General features: G+C 32.5%; 1 protein-coding gene across 10 annotated transcripts in view; it reads left to right on the top strand.

The window, feature by feature from the left end:
• The window catches only part of LOC145261045 (uncharacterized), a 221,798-nt gene that overhangs the window by 60,989 nt on the left and 145,678 nt on the right, over positions 1-15,131 (top strand). For all 10 annotated transcript variants that reach the window (XM_080119202.1, XM_080119200.1, XM_080119197.1 and 7 more), the window contains exons 2-3: positions 2,658-2,780; positions 10,511-10,953. In XM_080119202.1, the coding sequence (XP_079975328.1) occupies positions 10,543-10,953 (411 nt within the window). In that variant the 5' untranslated portion in view covers positions 2,658-2,780; positions 10,511-10,542. The remainder of the gene's footprint in view (positions 1-2,657; positions 2,781-10,510; positions 10,954-15,131) is intronic.

Below are 15,131 nucleotides of genomic sequence, written 5' to 3'. Positions count from 1 at the left end.
ATCTCGTCTGCTATTATTAATGGAAAAATATTTTCTTCCTTTCATTGTTCTGGTCTTCTTTCCCTTTCTTTCCTGTTCTCTATGGACCTGACATGAATTTTCAAGATGGCTGACAGTCATAGGCAGCCATCTTGAAACTTTACAAGATGGCTGCCTATGGCTTGGCAGCCATCTTGAAAATTGAATGGTGGTCCACAGTGAAAGCTTTGAATTTTCCGGGGTGAAGGAGGCAGCAATATCAGACAGAGGTAAATGAGGTCAAAGATAATGACAGCTGGCCGGCTCCTATTCCTACCCACTCGGCTGATAAGAGACTCCCTAACTATTTGGGGTTTTATTTCAACTAAACACTATTCACTTTTCACTTTTCTTACCTTTTTTTTTTCTTTTGACCAAATAAATAAAACCCTAGTTTTATAAATCAATTAGAATGGAATGGCTTCCTTTTATTACTCCCAAATAACTTATTTTTTTTTTTTTTTTTTTTTTTTTTTTTTAATATAAACTAAAATTATAAATATAATGATAGAAAAGTAAATATTAAAAATGCTAAGTTGTAACTTTCATCATACACACACACACACACACACACACGTGAAATGTAAATTTGTCTGTTTTCTGAACGACCCGGGTGTCTAACTCTTTCCCGTGGGGCAGCATTGTAAATAGGTATAATAATATATATACTAGCAGACCGCCCAGCGTTGCCCTGTCATAAAATATGCATAAATATATTTTAATTCATACAGAAACTGAGATATGTGCATGCGAGTATTGTTTTTTTTTTTCTAAACAGTTTACTTGGAAATAAAAAAATATACTCTAAGATCGAAACCTAAAGATAATAAGTCAAGTATGATAACCATTCGACCAGCGTGACACAATCTTTAAAAAGTGTTTTCAAACTATTTATTTTTAACACAAGTAATCTGTAATGTGAACTATTTATGCATGCGTATTTGTGAAACAGCAAGCAGATAAAAATTTGACTCCATGTATCAATTTTATAATTTGGACCCTTTAGCAGCTCTTTTTTCCAGATGAAAATGGATTAAAAAGATTTCCACATGTCTGAATATCCTATATACTAAATTTAAAGTTTGTAGATCAAAAATTTGTTGAGTGTATAGGTTAAGAAGTGTCCTATTAAACATTCTCATTTTTATAGATATGTAGATGAGTTCAAGAATGATATCTCAAATATAGTTTTCTAGTAATAACGAGTAATCATTAAAAAAAAAAATTTTTTTAAGATAAACATTGAACAACTTTAATTTTTGATGAGTGTTTAGAATTACACTTAATTATAAAAAACAAAAGAATAAAGAAAAATCTTTGATGTACGTACTCCTTACAAAATGAAGAGTTCATATTCCAAAAATCACATAAATTGATCAAGCAATTTTTTTTAAACTAAGAAAATCAAATTTTATGAGAAAGTGATATGAAATGGACTGTGAGCAGCCATATTGTTTTAAAATGTGCTAGAATTCAAGGGCGATAATTCAATTTGACTACTGAGATTTTGTTTGTACACAAAATAATTACAACTCGATCAATAAAAAAATGTAAAATTTGATTTAATTAAAAGAAAACTACTTGATCAATTTACATGATTTTTGGGATATGACATTTTTGTTTCATTACAAGTATGCACATCATAAAGATTTAAAATTTTTTTTTATCTAAATGTAATTGTTCCTGTTGAGACTCTAAACTCTATCTTTACTATAGTGTTGTATCTGTTTAGATATGTTTCTTTTTTCTCCTCGACCTGGTTCATGGAGAAAACATCCCAACAGGCCTCTTTTTTGAAAACTAAACATTCCTCACATCCCAAACTTTGTGTCGAGACAAGTAAATATACACATCGTGTATGTAAATTATTTACGACTTCTAATCGATCATGAGTCCCTGTGTTATGAAAATGACCCTAGAGATGAGAACAGTAGTCCGAAGAGTTCAAATAATGTGGTCCTGGATATGACCTTAAACTATATCTGATGGTGAGGCCCTAGCTTGCAGGGTTTGGGAAGTGTGGAGCCACCCTTTAATTGCCATTGCTCCCAGGTTCACTCTGACCCGGAGTGGTAGTACTTGTTAGGGTCCCAACTATGGGTTAAATAAAAACTGACTTGAAAAAAAACAAACAAATATAGTCTATTAAAAAACTTTTCTTCAAAATCACTGGATTTGGCATTACCTGAAAAGTGTTAATATGCCGTAAAACAAAACCAACCAACCAACCAATACGAATAACCAATCCTCATCTCAAAAATTCAAATTAAAAAAAATTTCATTGGAAAATAAATATACTTTCACATTAATAATCTGTTTTTAAAAGTTTTGAGCAAATAAAGTGATAAAAATGTGGACCGTATTTTTGTAACTTTTTTATTTTTTTTTAAGATTCTTCTTCATTCTTTTAAGTTTTTTACGACTTTGAAGAATTATGTCATGAAATTTGCAAACCAGTTAATGTCACTTTTAATATATTCTTTCTGAGTATGAAATGAATTGGTTCATTCTTTTTTCTTTGTTGTGGTAAAAATAAGGCTTCAACATGAGGAGTATCGAACATGTTGAATAAAACAAACTTTAAGCAATAAAATATTTTCTCCTCATTTGAATTGATTTTTGTTTTCTTGTGATTTTAGGTGATGTTTTATTCGTAGAAGGGACGACAACGACAATCAATCCTCAACATGTTTTGAATGTGATCATGGTGGCAGCAGCCACTTTGTTGTTCCAGAAAAGTGAAAAAGTGTCGCACATATCAAGTAAGTAAACATTTGGAACAAAATTATAATAAACAACTCTGAACAAATTTTATGACAAAGCAAGCAGGAGGCAGGAAGAAGCCATGTTGTTTTAAATTTTAGCAAAATTCAAGGGCAACAATTCCATTCAACTACAGAGACTTTGTTTGTATTGCAAAATGTACAACTTTTTAGCCGCTAAAAATCGTAAGAATTTTTTTTTGTTAAAAAAAACAGCAAAAAACTACTTGATGAATTTACATGATTTTTAGAATATGACGTCTTCGTTCCATGACGAGTTCTGTATTTTTTATTTTTTTAATAAAATGCAATTCTAAATAAGTATCAATATTTTTTAGGTGTCAAAACAAAAAGATGCGATTCTTATATACGAGGTGCCTTTGATTAGTTTCCAGACTTTTTCATATCAGCACTTTTATTAATAGTACATACATGAAACTTTAATCCCTTTCAAAGTAATCTCCTCCGACTGCAATGCACTTGTTGTGCCATTCCAACAACTTCAGGAAAAGCCCCATGGAAGTCCTCGTGTGTGAGCGTGTCAATGACCCTCCTCACAGCTTCTTTCATTTCCTCAATTTTTTCATAACGACAGTCTCTAAGGTTTTCCTTGAGCTTAGCGAATAATCAAAAGTTATAGGGAGCAAGGTCTGAACTCTATGGAGGATGAGAAATTGTCTTGATGCCAATCTTGGTCAAATAGTCTGTGACAAGAATGGAGTTGTGGACTGGTGCATTCGTGCAAATCTTCTCTTTCGTTCCTCGCGAATAATTGTGTGTACAGTTCCCACACTGACATCAAACTGCACAATTATTGTCTCTATAGACACACGACGGTCCTTATCTATGAAATTCTTTATTTGACCAATCAACTTTGGTGTCCTGACTTCCTTACTCCTCCCACACTTCTCATCATCCATCAGACTCTATGCCTTCCTCGAATCTCTTATGCCACTCATAAACTGATGCTTGATTCATGCAAGATAGTCCAAAGGCATTCCATGCATTTCTGTGGCATTTTTTCCAAATTTAGAAAAGAATTTTATTGCCTATCGTTCTTCTAAAATGTTCTTACTTGCAGATTGCATTTTTGAAATCCACCAGCTGTGACAATTAGGCTTTAGTAGGGTGTATTCCAATTCCTGCTGTAGCTGTTCATTTGAACCTGAAATCATAAAAATTGGTAAGTCATCTAGTATGTATAGCAATAACATACTGAATTTTCACGAGTTTACGACAATTTTTAATGTCCGTACAAAAAAGTCTGGAATCTTATTGAATGCACCTCATCAATTGGAATTACCTTTGTAATTAATCAATAATTTATAAATTTTGAACCTCACGGATGAATTGCTTTAAAGAAAACAATAAGATGTTAACTTATTTGTCTTGAAATTGAAAGTATAGTTATGATATCAAAGTTTGTGTTGAGCTAGGTCGCATTTATTTATTTTTTAACCCTTAGAGTTTTTTTTGCGGGAATGAAATCTCTGAATAACACAATGAGCCGTCAATTAAAGTTGTATAATTTCTGATTTGAAATTGGGTACTTGTACAGTTTAGTCAAGACATTAAAAAATGAAAATATAAAAAAAAAAGTTTATATTTCCCGTATCTGTTATGAAATGAAGTTCTCGAAAAAAAATTTTCACTTAATTTCATCAAGTATTTTTTTTATTTATTTATTTTTTTTAAATTTTTTATTTATTTTTATTTTTTCTTACAGCGAAAAAACAATTTGTTATAATACCGAGCAAAAGGTTCGATTTTTAGGAAGAAAAGCTAGAATTAAAGATGGGGAGGGAGTGTCGGCACTTTACATTGAGTTATCTCCCCGTGGCATGTTGTACAGCTTCAGCAAATTTCACAATGGCTGACTTCAACACACTCTCATAAAAACGTGTTTTTCCGCTGTAAAAAAAACAAAAAAAAACTACTTGATGAAATTAAATTAATTTTTTTTTCTCGGAGATCTTCAGTCCGAAACGGATACGTTCAATATAACCTTTTTTCGATATTTTCATTTTTTAATGTCTTGACTAAACTGTACAAGTGCCAGAAATTGTTGCATTTTTAACTACTGGTTACCTCTACACTACGTATATATTTATTTATAACCAGACTTTCAACATTCAAGCTCAATAGATGTTACTTTTTAACTACAGAAAAATCGCAAGAAACAAAGGGAGATAACTCAATAATTCCTACTCACTATATTTGTTATAATACCTACAAATTCTCATTAATTGTTTAAAAATGATTTTCTTGATAAAACTAAAGCTACTTGATCAATATATGTAATTTTTTAAATATATTGTTTCGTCACGGGTATGTGCAGCATAGATTTTTCTTTTTGTCTTTTAGTATAGAGGGAATTCTGGACAGGAACAAACTTTTTTAATAAAGATAGAGAACATAGTAAACTTTTGTAATACCTGTTTTGTCTATGACGTTATTTATCACAATTGTTTTTCGCGCAAAACTTCAGATGAACCAGTTTAATCGATTTTTAAAAATTTCATTTTTTATTTTCATTAACTTTTGAATTTAAAATTTTCATGTTGCAGATTGTTGTTTTTAATTTTGTTTATGTATTGATTTGATGGTATTGTTTATAATTTTAAAAAAATTATAATTCAATATTTCAAATGTTCTGTTTTTAATTTTGTTTATGTATTGATTTGATGGTATTGTTTATAATGTTTTAAAAATTATTATTCAATATTTCAAATGTTCTGTTTTTAATTATACATAATAATAATAATAAAAAAAAAAAAAAAACAATCACAAAAATACAGGAGAGTTGCTAGAAAAGCAAAGAGTTGTAAATTTTATTTCCTCTGGTTTATTCTAGGTACGGGCAATTCTAATGCCTGCTTTGATATGGGACCTGGTTTTAAACGCCAGTTAATCATAATATTTTCTAAATTTTCGGTTACTTTTTGATTATGTTTAAAAGATTACAGCTTAAAGTTAATTTCTCAAAGAAAAAATAGTGTATGAAATAAAAAGTACATGGAATGATTTTATCTCAAATCTGAAAAACCGTACATTTCACGTAAAAATTCACCATGACAAATATCATGTTTACATTTTTCTGGCAAGAGAAATCTAAGTTTTCTGGAATTATTTCCAAATGAAGTATTAAGTTATATTCTTAGAATAATGAATTAATAAAATAAATGTACTTAACTTTTGTTAAAAAGGGGTAATAATTATCCAAAAATATGGCCATGGTAGCAACAAAATTAACTTGTCAAAAAAAAAAAAAAAAAAAAAAAAGTCATGGTGGTAATATTCAAAGAAATACAGAAGCACATTAATGACAATTTTGTTATTATATAACTATGTTCTGGGTTATCGAGCATTGGAAGGTTAACTTAATTGACTCAATTACATTCAGTGCATTTAATTCACTAAGTTACAATGACAATTTAAAGTTCAAACAATTATTAATAGAATTTAAACTTTCATAAACTTTAAACAGCATAAATGTTAGTTAAATTCATTAATTATACTGACAATTTATTCATAAAACAAGTTAACAGTATTATTTATTAATATCTTATACAGAATTCAAAGTGGAAAGGAAACAATTTATAATTATTGAAAAAATTAACAATTAAAAAAAAATACAAACTTACGTTTTAACTAATCGGAATGTTTACGTGAAATTTAAAGTCGACTTTACACAATTTGAAACGTATCTGAAAATGACATCGGGTAGTTAGAGGGAAAAGGTAGGAAGCAAAGGTGGAGGGGGCAAAACTGACAGGTTTCCTTTTCTTTTCAAGAATGGGCATCCGTAGTTACCGACATGGAACGTTTGCATAAATTGTTCATTTTTTAATTTAATTATTTTTGCATGTTCCTGTTTTTAAATTAATTTCTTTTTAATTATTGTTCAATATTATAAAAAAATGTTACGCCGAAAGTTTCACATTCTTGCGAGCAAGGAAATTATTAAAATCTTGCATATAAAACTTATGTGAAATCCGTAATTTAAAAAAGTAGAAATATTTTTGCTATTATAATTTTTGTTCTTGTGTGAAAATATTAAATAAACAATGCTTAATTCAATGGTAATATCGGTAGTTTGAGAAATTGATTTTTCTTAGAGTTAAATCGAATTCATTAATTCGGACTTTAGGGACTTTTTTCGTAATGTTCCTGTAAAAATTATTTTATTTTTATCGTTACAAATTACGATGCTTTATTTATATAAAAAAAGCAAAAATAAATTCTTGCGTTTTTTATTTCCTACTGAAAACCATAACTTTAGTGAAGGTATTTTTTGTTTAAACAAAATACATTTCCACGAAGATTTAAATAAAAATCATTATTTGAAAATTTTATTAAAATTGGTTAATTTCCTGATTTTTTAATTTTTAAGTAAAGGGAGGGGTCAAAATGTTTATACATTTGGAGCGTCAGCATTCATTTTGCTCGTACCTAGTTTATTCACTTCATTTTTTGATACATTATGAATGGAGGTAGCAGAAAACAATTTCCATAGACAGATGATTATTCTTCGTAAAAATAAATTATAAGCGTCCTGATCCCCAATTTGCTCCAATTGATATGAATGGCTCTCATCTTAAAAAAAAAGCGGTCCTTGTTTTGACAAAACTCCTGGGTCTGACCTTTACTCCTGACCTGGCATGGAAGATTTACATCAAATTTGTTGTCAAGGTCGCCGGGAAAATGGTTGCGTCATTTTACTATTCCGGAAAGTATCTAACTCCTGACTCAATCCCTGGATAAGAACCAGATACGTCCTAAAACAGAATACTGTTGCCGTATCTGGGTGGGAGCTGCACAGAGCATCATATCCTGCCTTGACAGAGTTCAAAACAAAAAGTAGGTGATGCTCTTTTCTCTTTCCTGCGATCTCTTTCTTACAGAAGAGACATTGCAAGCTTGTTTCTACTCTATCATTATTTTCATGGCAAGTGTTCGCCTGAGCTTCAATCTATGGCCCCTCCTTTCACAAAAACACTCATCAAGTTTCCTCCCCCCATTTTCTATCAGCGCTTTTCTATCAGATCTTTTTGTTATCAAAGTGTAGTATCTGTTCCGGCAGATACTGCAATCAAAGACCATACGTGGGGGCAAACCCATATATCAGACCATTGCTCTTGAGCAATCAGTTTTGGTTGATGTAGGGGAAACCCTTCATACCAATTGTCACTATCTAGTTCCCTCTCGGGGGGGGGGGGGGGGAACTGGTCCCCCTCCCCTTACTCTCCACATTAAAAAAACGGCCTTGGGCCTAATTTGCTCAGTGGGGAAGCAGATAAATAACTAAATAGAAAAATGGGTTTTTAACATGATATCAATACACAAAAAAAAAAAATTTATATCGGTATAGCTATGAGTTCTGGTTAAGTGCTAATTATTAAACTCAATTTTACATGCAGTATAAATTTATATAAATTTATAGCTTGAAGATTTTTAATTTACTTTATTAAAGAATCTGTGGTAGACAATTTCCTAAAGTTATAATTCTTGAAATAAGCTTCTCTTTTAAAAACTAAACTTTCATAAACAACAAAATTTCACGTTCTAGTGCAATACTAGAGCTCTTAATTATCTATTATATAAACCTTGGTATCTATAATATAAAAGCGAAAATGTGTGTTTGTGTGTGCACTTTTTCTGTATGTCCACCAAAGGCTTTTTTCAGGGTGGCGCTCGGTCGGGTCATTCCTTAAAACTTTTTATATACTGTCTAAATCAGAATATCTACAAGTTGAGAATGGGAGTCATATCTATCTTTAATTTTCCTGACTTTTCTGCACTATTTTTGAGATTTTTTTTTTTTTTTTTTTTTTTGATCGCGTCTTTGTTTTGCTTTTCAGTATAAAAAAAAAGCGAAACTGCATCGTATCAGGAGTACCCCGGCTACGGACCGAGAACGTCCGAAAAGCGATGGATGTTTGGTCAATGTCGGTTTTCACCGTCGTATCAGACAATTGCTTTCATTTAAACATGCTCCCCTAATAAAGGAGGAGCTGGTTTTCCCCAACACGTTGGGGGGAAACAAAACCATACAAAGTTGGGTAAAAAAACAAACCCAAAAGAGGTATCCCGTAGTAAAATTAAGTGTGGAATTGAATTCCACACGTACCTGCCACTTTTTATTCACTGTGGCGTGACGTGTGACCTCATTAAACACACACCTCTCATATCGCTTTTTAATCATTTTCATTCTCACTTCTCTGCCATTGTAGCGTGGCGGGAAGTCATCAGCCTATTAACCTCAAGGGTTCGGGTTCGAGCCTAACTACCTATAAAAACTTTTTTTTTTTTTTTTTTTTTTTTTTTTTTTCTTTTCTTTTCCACCTCTAAACACCCGTGCAATGTTGGGTACCCCCTGCTAGTATATATATATATATATATATATATATATATATATATATATAACAAACCTTAGTATTAATAATAAATCTCACCTATCTGTTTAAATGCATGTATATATGTCTGCCTAAAACTTTCAACAGAGGTGAAGGATTTTCACGAGACACGTATTGTTTTCAGACGACAAATATTGAAAAATTGGCTAAAAACATTAATGCCTTCACCCTCAACTGGGTACTTTTCTACAGGGAGGGGTCGCTTTTTTCACGGATATTTTCCAAAGTAATCCCCTCTTTTTGATTAACTAGCCTTAATTTAATCATTTGTCACTTCCGGTTTGGCGATAGGCGCTACAGCAAAGACGTCAGGTTTTTTTTTTTTTTATGTACACATTCTTTTCCTCCTTTGCAGTACAGGTTTAAGCCTGCCTGCCTACTACCACTTTTTTTTTTTTTTTTTCTCAACACACACCTCCAAACACCCGGGCAACGCCAGGCAGCCAGGCTAGTTAGTTAATAAAGGAACAAAGTTAATAAAAAAGTTTTTATTGACATACAGTTGTTTTTGCCCACCACATATGCAGACATATTCTTGGTATACGAACTATACAAAATCATTAAAAAAAATTGAGTTTTTATTTTTATCGGGGGGGGGGGCTCTATCAGTGCCTATGAAGTTCACCGGTCTGTCCGCAGTGAAATTTATTATTCATTTAATTTTTATTTTTCATGTCAATCATTATTTCAAGTACAGGTTATTTGTAAACAATTGTATTCCAATAAAAATATATTTTTTTTTTTTATGAACTTAAGGGAAAAAAAACAATTATTTTGCAAAATGCCCCCAAAATATTTTCAGTTTTCCAATAACACTGTATTATTTGGATTATTCAGATTACTTTTCTCATCTTTAATATTATCCTTACAATGTTCTGGGCCGATGTAACCACCGACCTTCTTCAGGTATATCTTGTCAAACTTAAGAACCTTTCTGTCAAGCTCTACACAGAATTTTGATCAGAATCATTATTTAATCCATGGCGGTTACATGTCAGCCATGACTGAGTAGATATCTTAAGTAATTCATTATTGTATTCTTAGTATTGCCTGCACTGAGGATTGAACCTTCAACCTCTGGGATTATTTAAAACTGAATTTTATTTAGTGCTTAATCTGTTATACTACTGGTCCTTGACAGATTGCGAGCGTGCTACCCCCCCTCCATAGATTTTTTTTTATTATTTTTTTTTGTTTTATGACGCTTGTTTGTTAAAAAAAAAAAATTTATAGATTGAATTTTTTGTTTTTATTTTTTTTTATTTATAAATACATATTCTTTTTCTTTTCTTTTACAAAAACCTAAACCAAAAGAATCTTCAGTTGGCAAATAAGGTGATAAGACGATGGAACTTGGACCGTACGCAGCCGAGATTGGGTTAACTGCTGAATCTTTGGAATCTGGCGCAATCGTCTGCCCTTCCAAAGTGAAAATAGGCCTCGTCTTTGAAATTCTCAAATATTCCAAAAAGGCGAATATCTCGAACCAACAATCCGCAAGGTGGATTCTCTCGCTGTTTGCCGATGCCGGCGGCACCAAAGATGAGTCGGAGAAGCAAAGATTGCTGGATTATGTGCGGCGTTCAGCTGCTCGGAAGTATGGCAAGCGCGATAAAGTGAGAGGGAAGAAACGACAGGCTTTTCTTGATTCTCCGTTTGAGTTGCCCCCCACCAAAGAGCTGGGAGAGAGGGAGAACCAGCATCCGTCCACAGAGGACAGCCGGACCCTCTCGAAAATTGAAGTTGACAATGATCTTGTAAGTATCTCCTCTTGCCTATCAAGTAGCCCTAACTCTTTTTTTTTTGTCTATAATACAACCCCTAACATTGTAGAGATTAACCCCCTTCCAAGTGCCACTTTATCTTGACCTTTTATTCATCCAATAACATCCAAAGCAAAAATTCTTCATCAATGAGAATTTGGAGCATCTTTTGAATTTTAAATGTGAAAATCCAGCAAAAATACTAAAGATTGTCTGCTCTTTTTGGCTTCCAGTTTCTATTCGTTGACATCATCAAATGAATATGAAATCCATTCTTAACTCGCCCCCCCCCCTCTTTCCCATGTTATCTAAAAAGATAATCATTAATTGGAAGAGACAATATTTTGCTGCTCATCATCATCATCATCATCATCATCATCCAGTATGCGGAACAGAAACAGGAAATAAAAAAGAGCAGACCATGTTGATTTTAACCACAAAAAAAGATAAGATGAAAATGTATTTTGGGTTTTTATATATAAGTGCACACATTGCCCTTTAGTGGAGAGTTGAAATCCTTATTCAGTAATAAAACTGGCACAATCTATAATTTGAGATAATTTTATGTCTTTTGTCAGTTTAACTTTAATAATTACACATTTAATTTTTTTCTTTTTTTTCATCTTTCTAACATTCATTGAAATTAAAAATGCAATAGTATAAAAAAAAAAGTCCTTTCAGAAAAATAATTATAAAATGAAGTCGACTAGAATGCATTTCAGTTTCTTTTGTTAAAACTGAATTATTCCTCTGTTGATTTTTATTTTGAGGTGATTATTTAAAAATGTTTCATATATACTTTGTAATGAAGTTCATTATAAGATTATCAATAACATGATACAATGGCAACAAATGAAAATTGGCTAATCAGAAGCCAAGGTTAATTAGTCAGCTTAACTGCTATTTGGGCCTGATTTTGAAAATCTGATAAAATAACTGTAAAACGAGTTTAAATTTTTATTTTTTATTAATAAATGAATAATTGAATGGAGCTTTTTTTTTTTTTACCCTACTAATCTTAAGAATGTAACTATAAATATGAAAAAAAAAATTATAGTTTTTTTTTTTAAATTTTTTTATTGACTTTTTAACTCTTGTTCACTCCTAACAAAGCATCTCGCCACTTGGACGTAAGGGGCTACTACTTGGGACCATGCTTAGGAAAGATTAACAAGATGTTTGTTTACATTACATTTAAACTTCTGCATATCAGTACAGTCAGGGAAGCAGATAGCAGGGGAGAGAATTTTAAAGCCTAGCTGTTCGTGGGACGAAACTATTAGAGTAGAAAGCTTTCTGGTATTTAAGGACCTCAACAATGAAGGGGTGAGATTTTGTTGCTAAGCAGGTTAGTTGGGGATATGTACATCAAGTGGGCACAGGTACAATTGTTACCGTAAATGTTTGCTGCCCTGTTTATTATTTATTCTTTTCCTTTTACTGTTTCTTGTTACTTTGACGTTTGCTACTAAGCGTCTGTGTGTTTATCGTCGTTCTACATATACGGGCGTGGGTGTGTATGCTCTTACGTATGTTACGTGCAGTTCACTGTTATGTGTGGGTGGGTGTGTGTATGCATATTCTTATCCTTACACTGTTTCTTGCCTTGAAAGTCTCCGAGATGTGTATATGCCATGTATAATGCGTACATACCTGGTTACCTTGGCCAGTGGATGATATCTTCTTGCACGCTTCTCGTTGGAGTGGTCACTGGAGACAGATTCATTAATGACAACAAGATGGACTGAAGCTTCAATCTTTTATTAAAGGAAAGCCTATATCTCCGACCCTATTTGTCGGAGAGCCGAATCTCCCGTCTGTATTCTCTGCTGCCCAAAACCAATTCTCAGCCCATGTGGTCGTCAACCGGAAGCCTACGACCACAATTCCCGCGTCACCTCCTAATTTCCGGTGCATGTCACCCCTAATTTCCGGCACATTCTCTCTAGGTTGATACCTGTCAAACCTAACCTTTTGTGACCCTGCCAACTCGCTGATGGGAAATGAAAAAATACTTACATAACTTTCTATTTCTAAAACTACCTTGATAGCAATTAAGCTGGGATTCCCAATACTACACGAGTTCATCAGATCACATTCCATTAAAATATTTGCAAAGCAAGCATAGAGATACAATATTTCGGCGATGAGACATGGGTTGGAGCTTAGTTGACAAAATGAGGTGACATTTCAGCTGACCGCTATTAGATTGAACACTCCTTTCTAGACCCAAGACAACTCTTTTTTTGGACTTTATATAAGAGGGAGAGACTAGTGGTAGATGCACCAACCCAGATGTGGCAACAATACTTCATGCCTTGTAAAAGTACAGGATATTCTCAGTATTATGAATAAACTAAACTTAAGATAAAAACTCTTAAAATTAGATTTTTTTTTTGTTTGCTTTTTAGTGTTTTATCATTTTTCACAAAAAAAGTTGCTTGAAAAACTTGAGTTTGAGTTATTTCTTGTTCTTTGTTTCCTTTGCGATTGAGAACTACAACGGGTTGGGTCTATGTGTGTACTACATTATAGTAGTATGGATAAACTAAATTTAAGATAAAAACTTTTAGAATTAGACTTTTTGGCTCTTTAATTTTTATCATCTTTCAAACATTATGTATTGTGCACGAGTTGTCATTAAACATCAATCATGTCTGATATAGTTTGTCTTGACAGTGGCATAGCTACAGTAAACGTCACCAGGGGGGGGGGCGGTCTGCTCAAATGGCATTGTCACCCCTCCTTTGCTGTCACCCGGACCGCTCCCACCTTAGATATGAAATTTTATGTATGTATATATATATATATATATATATATATATTTGAAACCACTTAATCCTTTTTCCAATTATTTTTCACAGTTAAAAAAAATGAAATGAGTGTCATCAAATGATTTCAAATGTAATATTAAAAACTACAAAAAAAAGGGGGGGGTAAAGTTTTCAATAAACATTAGCAAAAATATTCTTCAGTTACTAATTTTTAAAAAAATGTAAGAGTTTCTAATATTTTTTAAAATATAAAAAAATTTTTTTTAAAACTTTACATAATATATAAATAAATCCTATTTTCGCACCTTAGTCTTGTTGAAAAATTTTGTTAGGGTGACTTTTGCTGTCACCCGGGGTAGACTGCCCTTCCCCCACTCCCATCTAGCTATGCCCTTGTCTTGTTAAACTTATTTTGTTTAGCTTCTGTCTGTTAGGATAGACACAGAGTCAGGTGCAGATTTGAAAGCATTTTTGTGGAACAAATTGGATTCAAACTCGGCACACCCAGCTTTTCAATTCATGTTGTTAACTGTTAAGCCCCCCCCCCAATCATCCCTTGAGCAGCTTGTTTTTTCATTAGATTTTATTCTTTTGCAATCAAAGAATTTTTATCAAATTCTGGAACTCTGTGAAAGAACCTGGTTCAAGTAGTTATATAATCACTCTCTAGAGCCTCTCCTGTCTCAGTCCAGTGTTATTTATTCAAAATCACAAGTTTTCTTTCTTCAAAATATTTTAACTAACAAGTGGTCTCAGGAAAGGTTACTTCTTTGTGTTTTCTGAAATAATCATATTCTCGAGTTAAAGGAGGGATTGGACCTAGTAATTCACGTCCGTTCATTTGTTCACACTTTTCTCAATAACCACTCCTTGAATTTAAAAACAATTTTTGCACAAACATTAGTCATAGCGAAAGTAAATTTTTTGCCAAAACAGATTTCCTGGGATAATTCTGGTTGTTCCCCCTAGGGGACATTATAGGCGTAAAATCGCCTCCCCAAATCATTCATCCATTTGCACTTTTTTCAGTAACCATGCCTTGGATTTAAAAAAAAAAAATTTGCACAAACATTAGTCATGGTGAAAGTAAATTTTTCGCTTATGGAGGGTGACCCCGCATGCTCGACTTGTTACAACAACTGTAGAAAGTGAAGCTTGTATAACTCTTGCTTCCCTTATTTTTGTTCTTTAGTCCTCTCATTCCGTGATGTGATGCTTTGACAAAGGGAAGAAGAATTACTGCTTTCAAGGTTGGATACTATTCATCTAATACTTTTTGTTAGCTTGTTTTGGATCTTAAGGTAGTGTTTTTTGTAGCTCTTTGTATCAAGTGGCTTCATACCTTGTCTGGAGTAATTTTTATTGAAAAAAATAATTTAGATATCTGTTGGCATGGTT

The sequence above is a fragment of the Euprymna scolopes genome, chromosome 37 (genome assembly GCF_053919585.1).
Source record: "Euprymna scolopes isolate OS-2025 chromosome 37, ASM5391958v1, whole genome shotgun sequence".
Taxonomy (NCBI): Eukaryota; Metazoa; Mollusca; class Cephalopoda; order Sepiida; family Sepiolidae; genus Euprymna; species Euprymna scolopes.
Note: the sequence above shows the minus strand (reverse complement) of the source record. Positions and strands in the feature narration are given on the sequence as shown.